Genomic DNA, 16,473 nt, shown 5'->3' on the forward strand with positions numbered 1-16,473 from the left:
GACTTATTTCATGACAGTTAAAATAAAACCTTCCTATTTACATATGATGGACAGAATGGCAGAAACTGTTACAATGGAATAATCAATAATCTTGCCACAATTACATAATTCTAACATATCCATCAGAGTCTAATATCTGTAATGCGTTCTGCTTTACATTTTGTGAGCTATAAAAAAAGAAAAAAATCAAGCAATTTCTTCTCAAGAGCTTAGCATCTAGCTAGAGAGACAAGCTATCCAGAAAAAATATACATTAAAAAAAATCAGAGACTTAATAAATGTGAAGAGTGACAGACACTCAGAATATGGAGACTGCTAGAAAATAGCATAAATAAATTTCAGAGGATAAGCTCAAGATGATATTTCCTCAAATCTTCACAATGCTTAAAGAAACAGAAAAATAAGGACACAAACTATATCACTGTTTTGAATTATTTTAAATTAGCATCCACCTGCTGGAAATTTTTAAAAACTTATGCAAGCCAGCATACAAGGGAGACTAAATTGAGAAAACAGCCCAACACATAATTAATTTCATGAGACAATAGAAGTTCATGCAAGCAGCAATTAAATTGCCAGTTCACAGTAAAAGGGGAAACAGGTGATAAAAGACAATAACACACTTGAGGAAAAGACAGCGTCCATCCTAAGAACACTTTCAATAATTTGATCAATGCCAGAGAGTGCATTCCACAGCAGTATTATTCCCAACTTATATGTGACCTGGACAGTAATATCAATTAAGCAAAATTACTGCCACAGCTGCTGGCTAATGAGGACAATCACACCAGTTAAACAAAAAAGGAATTACCTTAGCTAAATTTAACCCATCAAAAAAGAAACACGGAAAAGAAAAACTGTGGTGCCCTAGTGACGCACTCTGCCATCCTGAACCCAGTGTGACTTCTTCCTTTCTTTTCAAAAACTTCTGAAGCTTTAACTTTACTTAGAAGAAACATAGCCTACTTCAACTCTCAATCAGTTATTTGGCCATGCATTTTCCCATCCAAAAGAAGAACAAGAAAACAGACAAAAAAGATTCATTAATTTGAAGGACGTGGTCAATCTGAGGTCCAAGGCCTAATTTTCCTCTATGATACCATTTCTAAAAATAAGAAGAAAAGTTTTCTAATATCTCTCAATGAGATTTAACATCATGAAGATAGAAAAAATAGAGTGATCTGCAATATATTAGAGGTGGGAAGTATAATCACTGAATTTTAAAACATAATGAAGGCATTGAAAAAAAAGATTGATCCAGAAGTCAGAGGCAAAGTTCAAAATATTCATCTTATGCAGGAGTTGATAAAATATTGAGAACCAGTCCAGGAAAGTCAACATCATTTGATAAGAATCTTTAAAAGCAGAAGCAAAAGTATTATTCTGAACATCTTTAAAGCAAACCAACAACCAAAAAAGACTTAAAAATTCAGATCACTAATATCACCAAAAGCCAAAAACAACTAAAGGAGATCTACATTTGGATATATAGGATAAATATCTGAATTTCAAAAGTAAAGGAAAGAAAGCATGTAAGTAGATAAATACATTCCCTACAAGGAAAAAAATACTGTGCCAGAAGGCAATAAAGTAATGTCTACAAAGTTGAGTGCAAAGTATCATAAAGCAAGAATTCTATCCTCAGCCAACTTTACATGTATGAACAATGGAATGACAGAATGGCAGTCTGTCACAAAACATAATCCACATATTCCTAAAAAAAAAAAAATTATTTTATACTGGACTACAGCTGATTAACAATGTTACGATAGTTTCAGATGGACAGCAAACGGACTCAGCCATACATATACATATATCCATTCTCCCCCAAACTCCTCTCCCAACCAGGCTGCCACACAACGTTGAGTAGAGCTCCGTGTATTATAGGGTAGAATCTTGTTGTTCATCTATTTTAAATATAGTGGAGTGTACATGTCCATCCCAATATTCTTTCTGTGATAAAGAAGTCACAAAAAGTCCCTTAAAAAATGATAAACAAAAATAAACAAAGAAATGTAGAAAATAAAAGCAGTAAAACTCAGTGAAAGTTGAAGAATTATTCCTAAAATAGTATGAAATGTAATAAAAATGTGAACATGCCTGACAATAATCACCACCCAAACTTCCAGATAACAGTATGCAGTAACATGGTACCTGACTTTGTAAGGTAACTAATCTCATTAAAAATTACTGTGATACCAATTTTTTGAATGGAGTAAAGGAGTTAGGAAGTAGAGAGATTCAGAGTGACACTAACAAAAGTTACTTTTTCTTTAGAAAACTTTATTTTAAAAGTGTGTATGAAAAGGCATAAATACATTTTATTGCTATAAACTAAAAATAACTGGGTAATCAAAACTAACCTAAGGGCTTCCTTTTTCTCCTCCACACATTCAGTTACTTCTAATCCTCCATCACCTTTAGTCTTCACTTTCCAATTTTGTTTATAGAGAGTTCACAACTGTCAATGGTAAACAAAACAACTCAAGAATACATGAGTAAACGTAAGTACCACAAAGCCAACAGAGTAGCCAGCAGGCAAACTAGCTGGGAGCTCTGTACGTTCTTCTCTAAAGCTTCTTCAGGCCTAGTTCTGATCAGGACCTGTTATTACCTGCCCCTGTAATGTGATATCTGCCCCTATAATGTGCTGGTGTCTTCTGATACATTAATTTTATTACACACAACTTGTGCAATGAAAATGATAAGACAATGTCAGTATTTCACCAGGTCTGGGAAATGGAGGTGTGAAGGTAGGTGAAAAAGTAAATGTATATAAAATTCTCCTCTTAGATATTGCTTCATTCTTGATTACATGAGAAATATAGCTCAGACATTTTTAAAGACTTAAATTTGGTAAAAGACGAATACAAATAAGACACAGAATTTCTAAATCATCAGAAAAAAAGGAATGTCATCACTCTAGCAACTGTATAAATGAGATAAAGAACTGTTAAGAAGAATTAACAAAAAATATAAAATAAGTACAAGGTTACTGTTATAGAGGCTTATCCAAATGCTAACAATAGTTATTTCAAGGCTTTAGTATCAAATATAACTTTTTTCTTCCCCTAAATGTTTACAAAGGAAATGTATCACTTTTATTTTCTTGTTTTATTTTTTATTGAAGTATAGCTGACTTACATTGTCATTCATGACTCCTGAATTAAGAAAATGTATTTTTAAAAAAACTAGCTCAGACAAAACTAAAAGCAAATATCAAAACTGTTTTCAAGTGAAAAATTTCTCAAAGCATACAACTGAAAATGACATGTGAATCAAACTTACTGGTTCATAAACTAGACCATCTGCAGATGCAACCATTGTTTCTGCTAAATCCAATACATCTGCTCCAACATCTGCATAAAAAAAAAAAATTAGAAGTTGTATATTCTATGCTCAGAACTAAACTATGTGATATAAACTAACAAACTAAGATGAATAATAGAAAACTCACAAATATGTAGGATCACTTTCCTATACTGCTTATTTATTCAAGTTAAAACAGTAGTATTATATAGTTTTGGTGGAAATAACTTCAAAAATTAATAATGCTTTTTCTACTTTTTACTTGGTAAGAAAGATGACGTGGAATCTCACAGTAAAAATAGTATAAACTTAACTGAACTGAAGAGCTTTGCAAAAATTGGCAATAAACTAATCACAGTATTAAATGGCTGCTGAACAAAATATTAATGACAATAATTATTTTTAGAGATTAAAAAAATCTTAAGGAAAAGCTACTGATGAAATTTATATAGTCAACAAATAGGGAAAATTTATTTTGAAAAGGGTAAAATTTTATTGGTATTCAAACATCTATAATAAAGCAAAATATGATAATTCAGTATTAATACTAAATAGTTTAGATACAAAATATTTCTTTTATCTTAAAACCACTAACATAAGAAAATATAAATGGAAAAGGGAAACAGATTTAGATGAAATCTCTTAGAAATGAATTTCCTTAATTGGATATAATGAGTTCACAACTTTAAAAACTTTTGTTTGAATTACTGAATTCTTGGTCTCTACTTTTCAAGCAGTACCTTACATACAATTTAAGATGAAAAAGCATCCTCATTTCTAAGAGCAATACTGATTCAAACAGTATCTATCTGGAATAAAAACATTTTTTCACTTCTACCAGTATAATTAAGTGAAGCCAGTGAAGAAAACAGAAAACGGTACCACCACCATTAACTTAAAAGTTTTGAATCTGTGTGCAAAAGTAAAAGTAAAGGGTTGTAAATTGAAACAGTGATAGGATATGTTTGTGGAAGGTGGGTGTAAAAACTGGTACTCCAAACAAGATACACCTAAACTAGAACTTTGACTTATCAAAATTTCCTCCAATTTTCTTTCATTTTAATCATACTAATGTAAAAGTTAAATCTCTTCATGGAGAAGAAATTTTAAAAATACAAGCTGTGGAGAAAAACATTCTTATTTGCATTCTTAAATAACACTACAACAGTATTTTACAATATCATAAAGGGAAAATAAAGTTAAAACAACCAGTATTTTTTACTTTTTACTAGCAATTATTTGGAAGAGGCAATGGCAACCCACTCCAGTACTCTTGCCTGGACAACCCCATGGACGGAGGAGCCTGGTGGGCTGCAGTCCATGGGGTTGCTAAGAGTCAGACTCGACTGAGTGACTTCACTTTCACTTTTTACTTTCATGCATTGGAGAAGGAAATGGCAACCCACTCCAGTGTTCTTGCCTGGGGAATCCCAGGGATGGGGGAGCCTGGTGGGCTGCCATCTATGGGGTCGCACAGAGTTGGACGTGACTGAGGTGACTTAGCAGCAGCAGCAATTATTTAACCATAATTTATATATGCATTCAAGTTAAAGATGTACTTACATTGACACTTCATGGCAACAGTAATATCTATATTGATTCTCAATTTGCTAAAAAATGAAGAGGAAACATTATAATATATTAAATGATCAACAGAACATAAGCAATAAAAATCAACTGATCTATGAAAAACTTGAACTTCACACAGAATATGTCAGTTAGAACTTGTATAGCATTTCATATGGCCAAAACAATGGTCTTCAAAAGTAAAAATTCTATTTTGTAATTATTCCAAAAGCCATTCTGACTTACAAGTTTTAAACTGGTAAGTATCCTTTAATTAAATGGCAAGTTTACAACTGAGAAGTCTAAGCAACTCAGAAAAAAGTATTAACCTCTGTTTACATAAATCTTATATAGGCTATGTGACTAAAGAATGTAAAACTTTCAAAATCAAAAGGTAGGAATTGAAAGTCTTTCTTCCCTTATCAAATAAATACCATACATCCAGCATTATGCCTGATATGCTACAAATACCACAATCTTTATTCTTTATCACGGACCTATAAAATGGACAGCTTCAGTTCTACAGATAAGCAATGGTATTTACAGAAGTATAAATGCATGCCTAGTTTAAGACCAGATAAGCACTGAAGTGGCATACTGGAAACTAGGTCTGTGTAAGACAAAATAAATGTACCAAAATTACTAGAAAAAAAGAAATCTGATTCTTAAAGTTTTACATGGCCTTTTAAAAAGACTCACTCAATGCCTTATTTTCAAATGATCAGTTCAAATCAAATTAATTTTCAAAAAGAATTAAAGCACCAAGAAAACAGAATGAGTACAATCAGTATTAGTCCTGTCTGTCCTGTGCCTCCTATCAAAACTATTTTTCACCCTAATAATTTTCATCTGGTTTCAACAGGGAGTATCGATTTTTAGAATTTCATGTAGTCTTAAAGTTGCCTAGAGTTCAAACTGTAGTCAAATAACCCTGGAGTTTAGGCTCACGAGATTTTATAGGAACCAGAAGATGAAGCCAAGTGGACAGGCTTCTAGGCATTCCCATTACACTTGAGGTGAACTACATGACTTCATTTGTAAAGAAGAAAAAGTGTTTCATTGGGGCTAAAAAAATAAATAAATAAGAAAAACAACAAATTCCTTAAAAACTAATGGCATTAAGAATAATATTGACGTTACAGATCAGAAAACTAAGGCCCAAAAAAGCCAGCTGTATGACTTGCCCAAGGTTACAAAGGACCTATTACAAATGTTGACTGACTGAATTCTCATTGATCTGAAGAGGAAAGTAGTATAAATATTATCCCCATTTTACAGAAAAGAAAACTGAAGCACATGCAGATATAGAGTTAGTCAGTTCTTGAAAGTCACGCACCAAGTAACTGGCAGATCTGGGACTGAAATTGAGAAGTAAATGTTTCCTGCCATCTAGTGGAACCTACATGTTATAAACCTGTTATCTTCAATCAATTAAAAAATCCAAAGTATGTTTTGTTTCCTAATTAAGATACTATTATTTTCAAAGGCTTAAAAGTGATGTTTACCTTAAAATATAGTTTATACATAACTTACAACAATCAAGCTTTAAGTATAAACAATGTTACCATAATTTGTTTTCCAGCTCAGGCAGATCAGTAAGATATTTCAAAATCTAAAGAGTAAACAGTTTCAAAACATCAAACAATTTCCATCTTTTCAACTTCTAAGGAAAAATACATTATGTTCTCCTAACCTTTTTAAACAATATATATTTTTAAACAAATATTTAAAACAAATATTTTTAAACAAATATATAAACAATAGAGAACCTCTCTTTTATAATTTAACCAGTATTCAAATGATTCTAAAATATTTTACCTAATTCATAATGAGAATTTTTAAGGACTATTTCTTCAGAATTAAAATAAACTATGTATAAAAATTAAACCATGTTATTTTCAGAACAATTTAAATCTAAAGGCATTTCAAAAAATAAAAGCAGTTACCTAGAAAAATCCTTGTCTACTTCATATTCATACTTCATCCATGTATCTTGATATACTGAAAATTCCATTATAGTTAATAAAGCCATAGTGGTAAATGCTATTAGAGAAACTGAGAAACCAACAAAAAAGAAAGAATTAAAATAATTTTTAAAAGGTAAACAGCAGGAAACTGGGATTAAAATTAGCAAAGAATACCCTAATATAATTGCCATGTGAATGATTTTTCTTAAAATATTAAAAAAATTTTTCTAAAACAACTTAAAAATGAATATTTAATGAACACAAACATTCGCATTATTGAGAAAGCATGTTATTTCTTCAGTATTAAGGACATTTCTCACTAAATGGATCTGTCAAAATTACACAAAGACACAAAACTTTTACCTTGTTACAAATAGCAGAGTCACAGATATGATAAATGATGAAAGTGAGCATGTTTCACAACACAAATTTGAAAGTAGTCCCCTCAAATTAAAAATGGCATCCATGCTGTAGTCCAATTAAAATAACAAAAAAAAGCCTAATTTCTTAGATCTTGAGAGTTCACAGTCTATGCCAAAAAGTCAAATAAAATCTCCATCTCTACTCACCAAAGTAGATAGATAAAAGATAGATAAAACTCTATCTACTTGGAAATCTCCCAAGTATTTCACTTCATTTTAAAAGATCTAATTAAAAGAAAAAGCACTATCATCTACTATGACAAAAAACACTTAAAATGGACAGTGTAATAAGAACTTGTACTATGTTCATTAACAAAGTTAATCACAGGAGATTAGAAATAGCAAATAATGTAAATTTTACCAAATTATTTTACCAAATGAAATGTGAATCTTATGAGAAATGTACTGTTTTATTAGTTCTTCACATAGAAAAAAGTTATAGTAAATACTGTTACATTTTTCTGATATATTTCATTACTATTTTATTTAACAAATCTCTCTCTCTGTACCAGGCACTGCTCTGAGTATTTTATAAATATTAACTTATTTAATTGCTACTGCAACTCTACCAGGTAAACACTGATAACATCCTCATTTTGTGTAAGAAGAAACTAAAGCATAGACAGGTTGAGGAACTTTCTGAAGATCAAGTATTTAGGAAGGGGCAGAGGTGGAATTTAAATCCAGACAGTCTGATTCCAAAGTCTAAGCTCTTAACTTACTACCCTAATCTACCTTTCTTTAGTAATGTGAAATTTAAGAATTTTATTATCATATCTAAAGTGACTTACTCTTAACCAAAACAGACTAAGGCAGTTTCAACATCATTAAATAACTTCAAATCTGTCTACATGTAAAAATCTTAATAATAATTCAACAGCACCAAACCAGTATAACTTAATTAATTTGTTCAGTTATGCTTTAATAAACACTGCTAAATACATAGGCTGCTCTGGGTTGGATGCCAAAAAGCATATATAGAAGAATAAATTTAAGGCAAATAGTGTGACATGAGGACAGACCAGCTATAAAGTTACTTTGATGAGTTTAAAGTTACTTTAAAATTCACTGATGAGTTCTTCCTCATAGCGACATTTCTGTAAGTTCTTTTTTTTTTGGAAAGAAAGTTGTTTTTTTTTTAACCTTTTTTCTTCTTTTTTTCATTGGTGTATAACTGTCTTCCAATGTGTTAGAGTGACGTAAATCAGCTATATGTATGCATACACTCCCCCCTCATGGACATGCCTTCACCCCCCACCCCGACTACCACGCTAACTCAGAAGATGAACTTCCTGAAGGAGTTCTGATTGGAACTGATACTCACCTGTACCCCCACTGGCTGAAGTCTCCACATAGCTCTCAGGAACCTTTGGAAAGGCATCCAACTCTTTCACCAAACTTAAGGTTTTCCTCCGATTCAGTCGCCTCATCTTCAGGAAAACCTTCTTCTTCTTTCATATAGTCATGCTAAGAAATAAAAAAAAAAAGAATAAATGCATCCTTCAGAAAGATTAAAAGGTTGATTTTATTTTTAGATAACTGGCAAATGTCCTTGGAACAACTTAACATTCTCATTCCTCCTCAAGGGAATAAAAAGCTTAACACTATTCTTTCTCCACTCCCACCCTGACAAAAAGTACTAATGAAAGGTAATTTACACACACTAACACATTTAACAGCTAAATAATGTGAAAAGCTACTCAATCATATTTGTAATATTTGAATATACAAATTAAAATGGTTATTCTCTTAAATTTACAAAACATACAAAAATAACACATTTCCATTAAAGAATGACAATGAAGTAAAATAGACATGCTCATATATTGCTAACAACAACATAAATAATCACCACTCCTCTTTTCACCATGTAAATTCCTCTTTTAGGAATGTACCCTAAGGAAAATATATGTGTTGTGCACAAAAATTTCATTATGAGGGTATTTCACAAAATCCTCACATCCAATATACAAATTTAGTGAATTAAAAGTTCTGAATCTAAGTAAGCACTGAAAATCTTATAAAAGAAAATACAATAATATACAAAAATACTCGTAACACATTAAGACTAGAAGGCCATATTCCAGTTTTATTAGACGCAGGGAAAAAGATACTTGGGGGAAAAACTGAAAGCCTATACACAAAATGTTTTAAGTAGATAATGGGAGAATTTTGTTCTCTTTACAAAATTTTGAACTTTACAAATTATCTATTTTTATAATAAAAATATTATTTAAAAATTGACTGCTTGCTATTCTCCTTTTGATCAGTATGCCAACTATATCTAAAATATGCTAGCCATAAAATAACTGAAATCACAAATATTTATAGAATTTTATATGGCTGATTTATATAAATATTATAGGTGATACTACAAGCATTACCCAAATCAAACCTGTACTGATAAAATTAACACCTAATAGAAAGAGTCTATTGGTTGTAGAAGTCACTAAAAAAAAAAAAACCAGTGTCTAGAAGAAAGCAGAAAGACTTATCTAAAATCTAAATAGTATTAATACAGAAAGAAAAGACCATAGAAAGAGTATTCATGGAGAAAAAGGAGACCAGAGAGGTAAAAATTGGCAGGAATCACAAACACCGCCCAAAAGAGAGCAAGCCCTAACCAGGGGCACTACTTAATCAGTCCATGCAGGAACCACGGCCCTAACATGAAGCTGAATGCATTAAAGGGCTGATTTCATTTGCTATTACAAACATCCAACTAACTCCCCTTGCTGATCCCATGTTTAAAAGTGGCCCTCAGATTATAATTTGGTTTTCATATACATGGTTTTCCTAAGAAAAAAAAGAACATGTAGACAAAAGAGAAGACAGAGTTTGATTCCCATGAGAGATGTGAATTAAAGCTTCTGAGTGTTTATTAAGCATAAGCCGTGGCTCTTCATGTTTGTTCAACTCAGTAATCAAATTTATTTTCCATACCCACTTAGCAGTAATAGCACCAAGACTGATCCTTCTTCCATCTTTCAAATTTCTACTCATTCTCTCCTACAGGAGTTAAAGGCACTTAACTTTAAAACAAAACTCTCAAGGTAAGCTCAAATCCAACTCAACTCTGGCTACCGCTTCAGTGTTCTTGCCTTGAAAACCCCATGAACAGTATAAAAAGGCAAAAAGATATGACACTTAAAGGAACGAGTTGTCTCCATTCATATCCTGAGACTAATTCCTCGGTTCTCAACTAAATTTGCTCTCAGCAAGGTCATCAACAATTTCCTTAGTAACGAATCCAATGGACAATTTTGGCCTTAATTCAGTTTTGCTTCTGAGAGAATACATTTCCTCACTTGTTCATCACTTCTTTTCCCTCTTGAAACAGTCTCATACTTGGCTGAGGTAATACTACATTTCTGATTTGGCTTATTTTGCAGATTCTTCCTCTCAGATTCTGCACTAGGCCCTTCTCTCAACCTCCACACTTTCCCCAAGTGGTCTCCCATCCCTTCCATTTCCATCAACACGTTGATTCCTCTCGAATTTTTATTACCAGTCCAAATCTTTCTGCAGACATGAATATCTTTCTGCCTTCTATTACATTTTCATTGGAGCATTGGAAAGACAATTTAGAGTAAATATGCCTAAAAATAAACACTTCACTCTACCAAACCTGTTTCTCCTCCTGTGTCCCTAAATTAATGATGACACATGCATCCAAATGCACAAGCTAGAAACATGGATTTCATCCTTAAACTCTTCTTAAATTTCTCACAATTCTAACTTTTCCAGGCCCAGAGAAATTCCTTACTAGGATCTTAGTCTCAGCTGCCATAATCTATCTCTGCATTGCTTCAAACGATCTTCAACCCTTCGATTCACTCTCGACAGTCATAATATTTTTAATACATAAAACTCATCATATAAGTTTCATTTTAAAATATTTACATAGGTTCCCATTACATTTAAAGAGTTTGAAATCTATCTATCCCAACATGTTTTACAAAGCACTGAAAACACAGACGCTGCTTACCTCTCTTCAAAACCCAGTTTCTCAAAGTCTTAGTTCCAACCTTACAAAATCACTTTCTATTCCTTAAACACACTGTTCTGTCTACTAGAAATATCCTCCCCCTCCTACCCCACCTCTACATTTGGCTAACTTTCTTCACGTCTCAGTCTAAACATCTCTCTCAAGGAGGAAAAACCTTCAATAACCTCAAACATGAGTTACAACATTTGCTCCTAGAACACTGTAGTTTTATCCCACTATTTCTACCTGCTTGTTTTCTCCATAGTAATGTTAAGGCAGGGACCATGGGTAACTTAGTTTTTGTATCTCCAATGCACATGAGGTTACCTGATAAATATTTACGGAAGAAAGAAAAGAAGGAAGGTGGGAAATTCCCCATTAACATTCATGATAGCACAGCTTTCCAATCAAAACATCCATACTTAGATAAGTATGTAAAAATATAAGATCTACAAGTATAAATTACTATAGTATATCCCCAGCACCTTTAACAGTGGTTGGCTCATAGTAGCTATAGCATTGTTGAGCAAAAGAATAAAACTGTGAATTTTATTTTCTAAACATTCTATGTATTTTAATAAGCCTTACAAATGCTTTCTTATAAATTGAATCTAAGTATAAAGATATGGCAAGCAAGTAGTTGGTTTTCCCAACACTCTTAATATTTATACAGCCTATCTAGTACTCCTCCCTTAATCATCTAACTAGAGTACTCACTGGCTATCTCCCTCTCCCTTTTCTAGTTTCTACAATTGCACAGATTGACCCAGAGAACACATAGAGGGCACTCTCATTGGCTCTCCCCAAACAGACTAGAAAAGCTGACAACAGGCCATGTTCCTGGTGATCTGGCGGGGGTCTCACCTTCCCCTCAAGACAGCCCTATTCTACACTTGAGCACCTGCCACTCTGCTGCTCTTGTCTCATTCTTATTACCTCAGCACTAACCTACACCCGAGAAATTCGTTCCACCTCAAAAATTGCCAGTCTGCTCTACAGAGCCACTATTTTGATATGAACAAGTCATCTGTTAACTTCTAGTTTTTCTAAAAGCAAGCCTTCTACCTGCTATTTGTGAAACTTGACTTTCTTCTAGTGGCATTTCTCTTTCAATCCTACTTCTTTTCTGAGACTCACAGGTAAAGTAGCAGCAAGTTTCAACATGATTTCTTGACCATCTCTTCCCTTTTTAAGTCTATCTTCTAATAATAATAAACACACATACTATACAGAATTACAGCTAATTTTCATATTATGTATTCGACTCTTTGAGACCCCATGGACTGTAGCCCGCCAGGCTCCTCTGTCCATGGGATTCTCCAAGTAAGAATACTGGAGTAGGTTGCCATGCCCTCCTCCAAGGGATCTTCCCAACCCAGGGATCGAACCCGGGTCTATACTTCTCTCTTTCCCCATCCCATGACACTCAGGCACTCACTCTCAGTGATGTCATGTAAGCATAACATTTATTCTCCAATCATTTCCATCTTAATTCTATACAAAGTCACACATGAACAAGGTCACATTTTGGCTCCTCTGAACTTTTAAAATTGTGCGTGTGTGTTAGTTGCTCAGTCGTGTCCGACTCTTTGCGAACCCATGGACTTTAGTCCACCAGACTCCTCTGTCCATGGGATTCTCCAGGCAAGACTACTCGAGTGAGTTGTCATGGCCTTCTGTAGGGGATCTTCCCAACCCAGGGATCGAACCCAGGTCTCCCACATTGCGGGCAGATTCTTTACCATTTGAGCTACCCAGGAGGCTCAAATTTAAAATTGCTCTGCTGCTAATACCCAAAACATGAATTTTCTTCTCTGAGCAGAAACAGTTATCCTTGTAGTTCTTTAATTTCTCGACTAGGGAAAAACCTACTCTTCACTTTCCCTGTGTTCTCGATCCCGTGGATTCCTCCCCGTCACGCAGTTCTGCTGCTCCCATTCCCACTGAATTTGCTTCTCCATCCAGCTCAGTTATCCATTTTCAAAAACACATTTAGAAAGACCCTAGATCAGTGATTTCCAGAGCCACAGGACTGCTACTCTGTCACAAAAGTTTCTAATCTGTACCTACTAAATGAAAAAAAGCAATGATAATATAAGAATTTTTAAAATTAAATTTATTCAATTTTAAAAAATCTGTCTTTTATTCTGAAATTATTTCCTTTCCTTGTTTTTAATGTGCCAAATATCCTTTCTTTGGTGAAATGATAAAGCAGACAGAAAGTTTTTTGTTTTGTTTGGATGTCTTTCTTTAATAAAATTAAAAACTTCAATTCTACATTAGCCCTTAAGTCCAGCCCCTTTCCCTGATTTCTATACACTTTTTGTACTGGTTAACAAAATTTAGGAGCCATTATGCTAGATTCCTTTGCCCAGTGATTTTCATAATTTGACAATCTCCAGTACCATATCTTCAATTTCTCTCCTATACTGCTGTGTATACTAAAAAATAAAACATGTAAGCTCTACTAAGTCATTGATAACAACTGAGACTAAAACAATGCTTTGAAAAACTGCATAAGAAATATGAAACCAACTTTCATGCTGGAACACAGGCACATATTATCAACACTCAATCTAAGTAATGCCACACAGCCAGTATTTCATCATCTGTGTCCCTGTAAATACAATGAGACTATCAGATGCTTTGCCAGAATTAAAATACAGAATTCATGACACTTCTATGGCTCCATTACATTTAATTATTTCTTCAAACAAAAAGGAAGAAAAGAAGGGAGATGGGAATTGTGGAGACACAATTTATTCCTGCTACTCACACTTTATGAGCTAACTTCTATTTTTAACATATATTTGACAATATGAAAAATATTTAATTGGTTAATACATATGCATTGTTGTGAGCTGAACTATGCCTCCCAAAAGGATACATCCAAGTCCTAATCCCTGGTATCTGTGAATAGGTCTTATTTGAAAATAGCTGGGTTTTCAAAAATACAACTACTTAAGATGAGATCATACCATATTAAGGTGGCCCCAAATCCAATGAGGGTTTCCCTTGTGGCTCAGCTGGTAAAGAATCCACTGACAATGTGGAAGACCTGGGTTTGATCCCTGGGTTGGGAAGATGCCCTGGAGAAGATAACAACTACCCACTCCAGTATTCTGGCCTGGAGAATTCCATGGACTGTATACAGTCCATGGGGTGGCAAAGAGTCGGACATCCAATGGCCAGTGCCCTTATGACAAGTCGTATGAGGATACACAGACACTCTGGGGACTATGCCATGTGAAGACAGGTAGAGGTTAGAGGGATGAATCTACAAGCCCAAATGTTAGAACAGGCAAGGAAGGTTTCTTTCCTAGAGCTGTCAGAGGCAATATGGCCCTGCTGACATCTTTATTTCAGTCTGGTGGCCTCCAGAATTGAAAGAAAACAAATTTCTATTTTTTTAAACCAGGCAGATGGTAATTTGCTAAGTCAGCCCTGTGAAATTAACACAAGTTATTAACAAGAATGAGAAAGGAGGTGGAATAAATACTATCCAGGCTGCCACTGAACTTCAGAAATGAAAAAGCTATGACTTATCTGTAAATTTAAGCCACTTAATAATACTGCATTAGAATACAAAAGAAAAAAAAATTTATGAAAGATAACTTAGTTTCACTTTACAGCACTATGGGCTTCCCTGGTGGCTCAGAGGTTAAAGCGTCTGCCTGGAATGCAGGAGACCCGGGTTTGATCCCTGGGTCGGGAAGATCCCCTGGAGAAGGAAATGGCAACCCACTCCAGTACTCTTGCCTGGAGAATCCCATGGAGGGAGGAGCCTGGTAGGCTACAGTCCATGGGGTCGCAAAGAGCGACTGAGCGACTTCACTTCACTTACAGCACTAGATATCAAAAAAGTACTCATTCTTTTTACTTTAAAACATTTTACAATAGAGTAAAATGTTTAATAATTACAATTATTTACACTAACATAATTCAAGCAAATCTAACAACCTTCCAAGTGATATTTTTTAAAAATGTTTACTTGGAAGCAGATAAGATGGTATAAATGTGAGTTCTGTGACTGGAAATGCTTGGGGTTCTTCTAGGCACTTACTAGCTATGTGACAAATTTGAAAAGATACTGAACTTCTCACAATTCTCTATTATAATTTTATTTTAAAATGAGGGATGGAGACATAATGGTTTACCTCACAGTTTTTAATCAAGATAAAAATGAGTCATTTGATAAATGTCTATGTCTAGTTTTCAAAAGAAATGCAAAGACTTATAAGATAGCTGAGATTTGTTAAAGTCTTTAGGAAGGTGGAAAGATTATCTGAATTAGTTGATAATACCATGAATAGCTGGGTTTGATCCCTGGGTGGGGACAATTCCCTGGAGAAGGAAATGGCACCCCACTCCAGCACTCTTGCCTGAAAAATCTCGTGGACGGAGAAGCCTGGTAGGCTACAGTCCATGGGGTCGCAAAGAGTTGGACATGACTGAGCAACTTCACTTCACTTCACCATGAATAGACTGAGGATTATATAAACTGATAGAATCAATATTGAGAGACACTGAGTGCTGGCAACACAAGTTGGATGCACCTAATAACAAGATGAAGCAAGGTTTGACTCCAGTAAGTACTCAATAAAAGCACACAAAATTGAATTAACAAAGTAAGGCAAGTGTGAAGAAAAGGTCAGTGACACATGAAATATACTGACAATAGAATGAAGGTCCCCAAAAGCAAGGAGAATGGGTTACCAAGGCACTAGGTCACTGACCTAGACTGTAGTAAGACTGCATGAAGTAGCAGAAAGAAGAAATCTGTAACTTAGTAATTAAAGAGAGGATAACAGCTTAAGAAAGCAAGCAGTTGGAAGATGGAGCTTAAGCACAAATTAACCATACAGACTAAAAAGTATAATCAATTTTGGAATCAAATTACTTTAAAAAGCATCTTCTTCATTCTATATTTTGGCTAAGTACAAAAGCAACATTTTCTGAGTAGGTATATAAAATAGAAAACAAAAATTAAAAATTAACAAGAGCTAACACTTTGAGCATCACCACCCACCTTCTGAGTCTGGTATTATTATTTCCATTTTGCAGATAAGGAAACTAAAGTACAAAGAGGTTAATTTATCCATCAGGACATTAAGAGGCAGAATCATAATATTGAAAAACTGTTGAAAACGATTTATAGCAGGCATAGACTGCTTAAAAAATAACTTCTATTAAAAATAAGTTTCACCATTTCTTCCAATTA

The 16,473-nt window shown here is 33.9% G+C and overlaps 1 protein-coding gene across 3 annotated transcripts in view; it reads right to left on the reverse strand.

Annotated features, from left to right (window-relative positions):
* LOC120858524 (endoplasmic reticulum-Golgi intermediate compartment protein 2) overlaps positions 1–16,473 on the reverse strand; it is a 43,603-nt gene that overhangs the window by 25,778 nt on the left and 1,352 nt on the right. For 2 of the 3 annotated variants that reach the window (XM_040234627.1, XM_040234628.1), the window contains 4 exons: positions 8,589–8,731; positions 6,822–6,930; positions 4,873–4,919; positions 3,289–3,359 (listed from right to left, as the gene is read on the reverse strand). In XM_040234627.1, the coding sequence (XP_040090561.1) occupies positions 3,289–3,359; positions 4,873–4,919; positions 6,822–6,930; positions 8,589–8,694 (333 nt within the window). In that variant the 5' untranslated portion in view covers positions 8,695–8,731. Of the gene's footprint in view, positions 1–3,288; positions 3,360–4,872; positions 4,920–6,821; positions 6,931–8,588; positions 8,732–15,556; positions 15,576–16,473 lie in introns of those variants that run through there. The other variant, XM_040234630.1, reaches the window with a different exon arrangement.

Source organism: Oryx dammah, unplaced genomic scaffold, assembly GCF_014754425.2.
Source record: "Oryx dammah isolate SB20612 unplaced genomic scaffold, SCBI_Odam_1.1 HiC_scaffold_29, whole genome shotgun sequence".
Lineage (NCBI taxonomy): Eukaryota > Metazoa > Chordata > Mammalia > Artiodactyla > Bovidae > Oryx > Oryx dammah.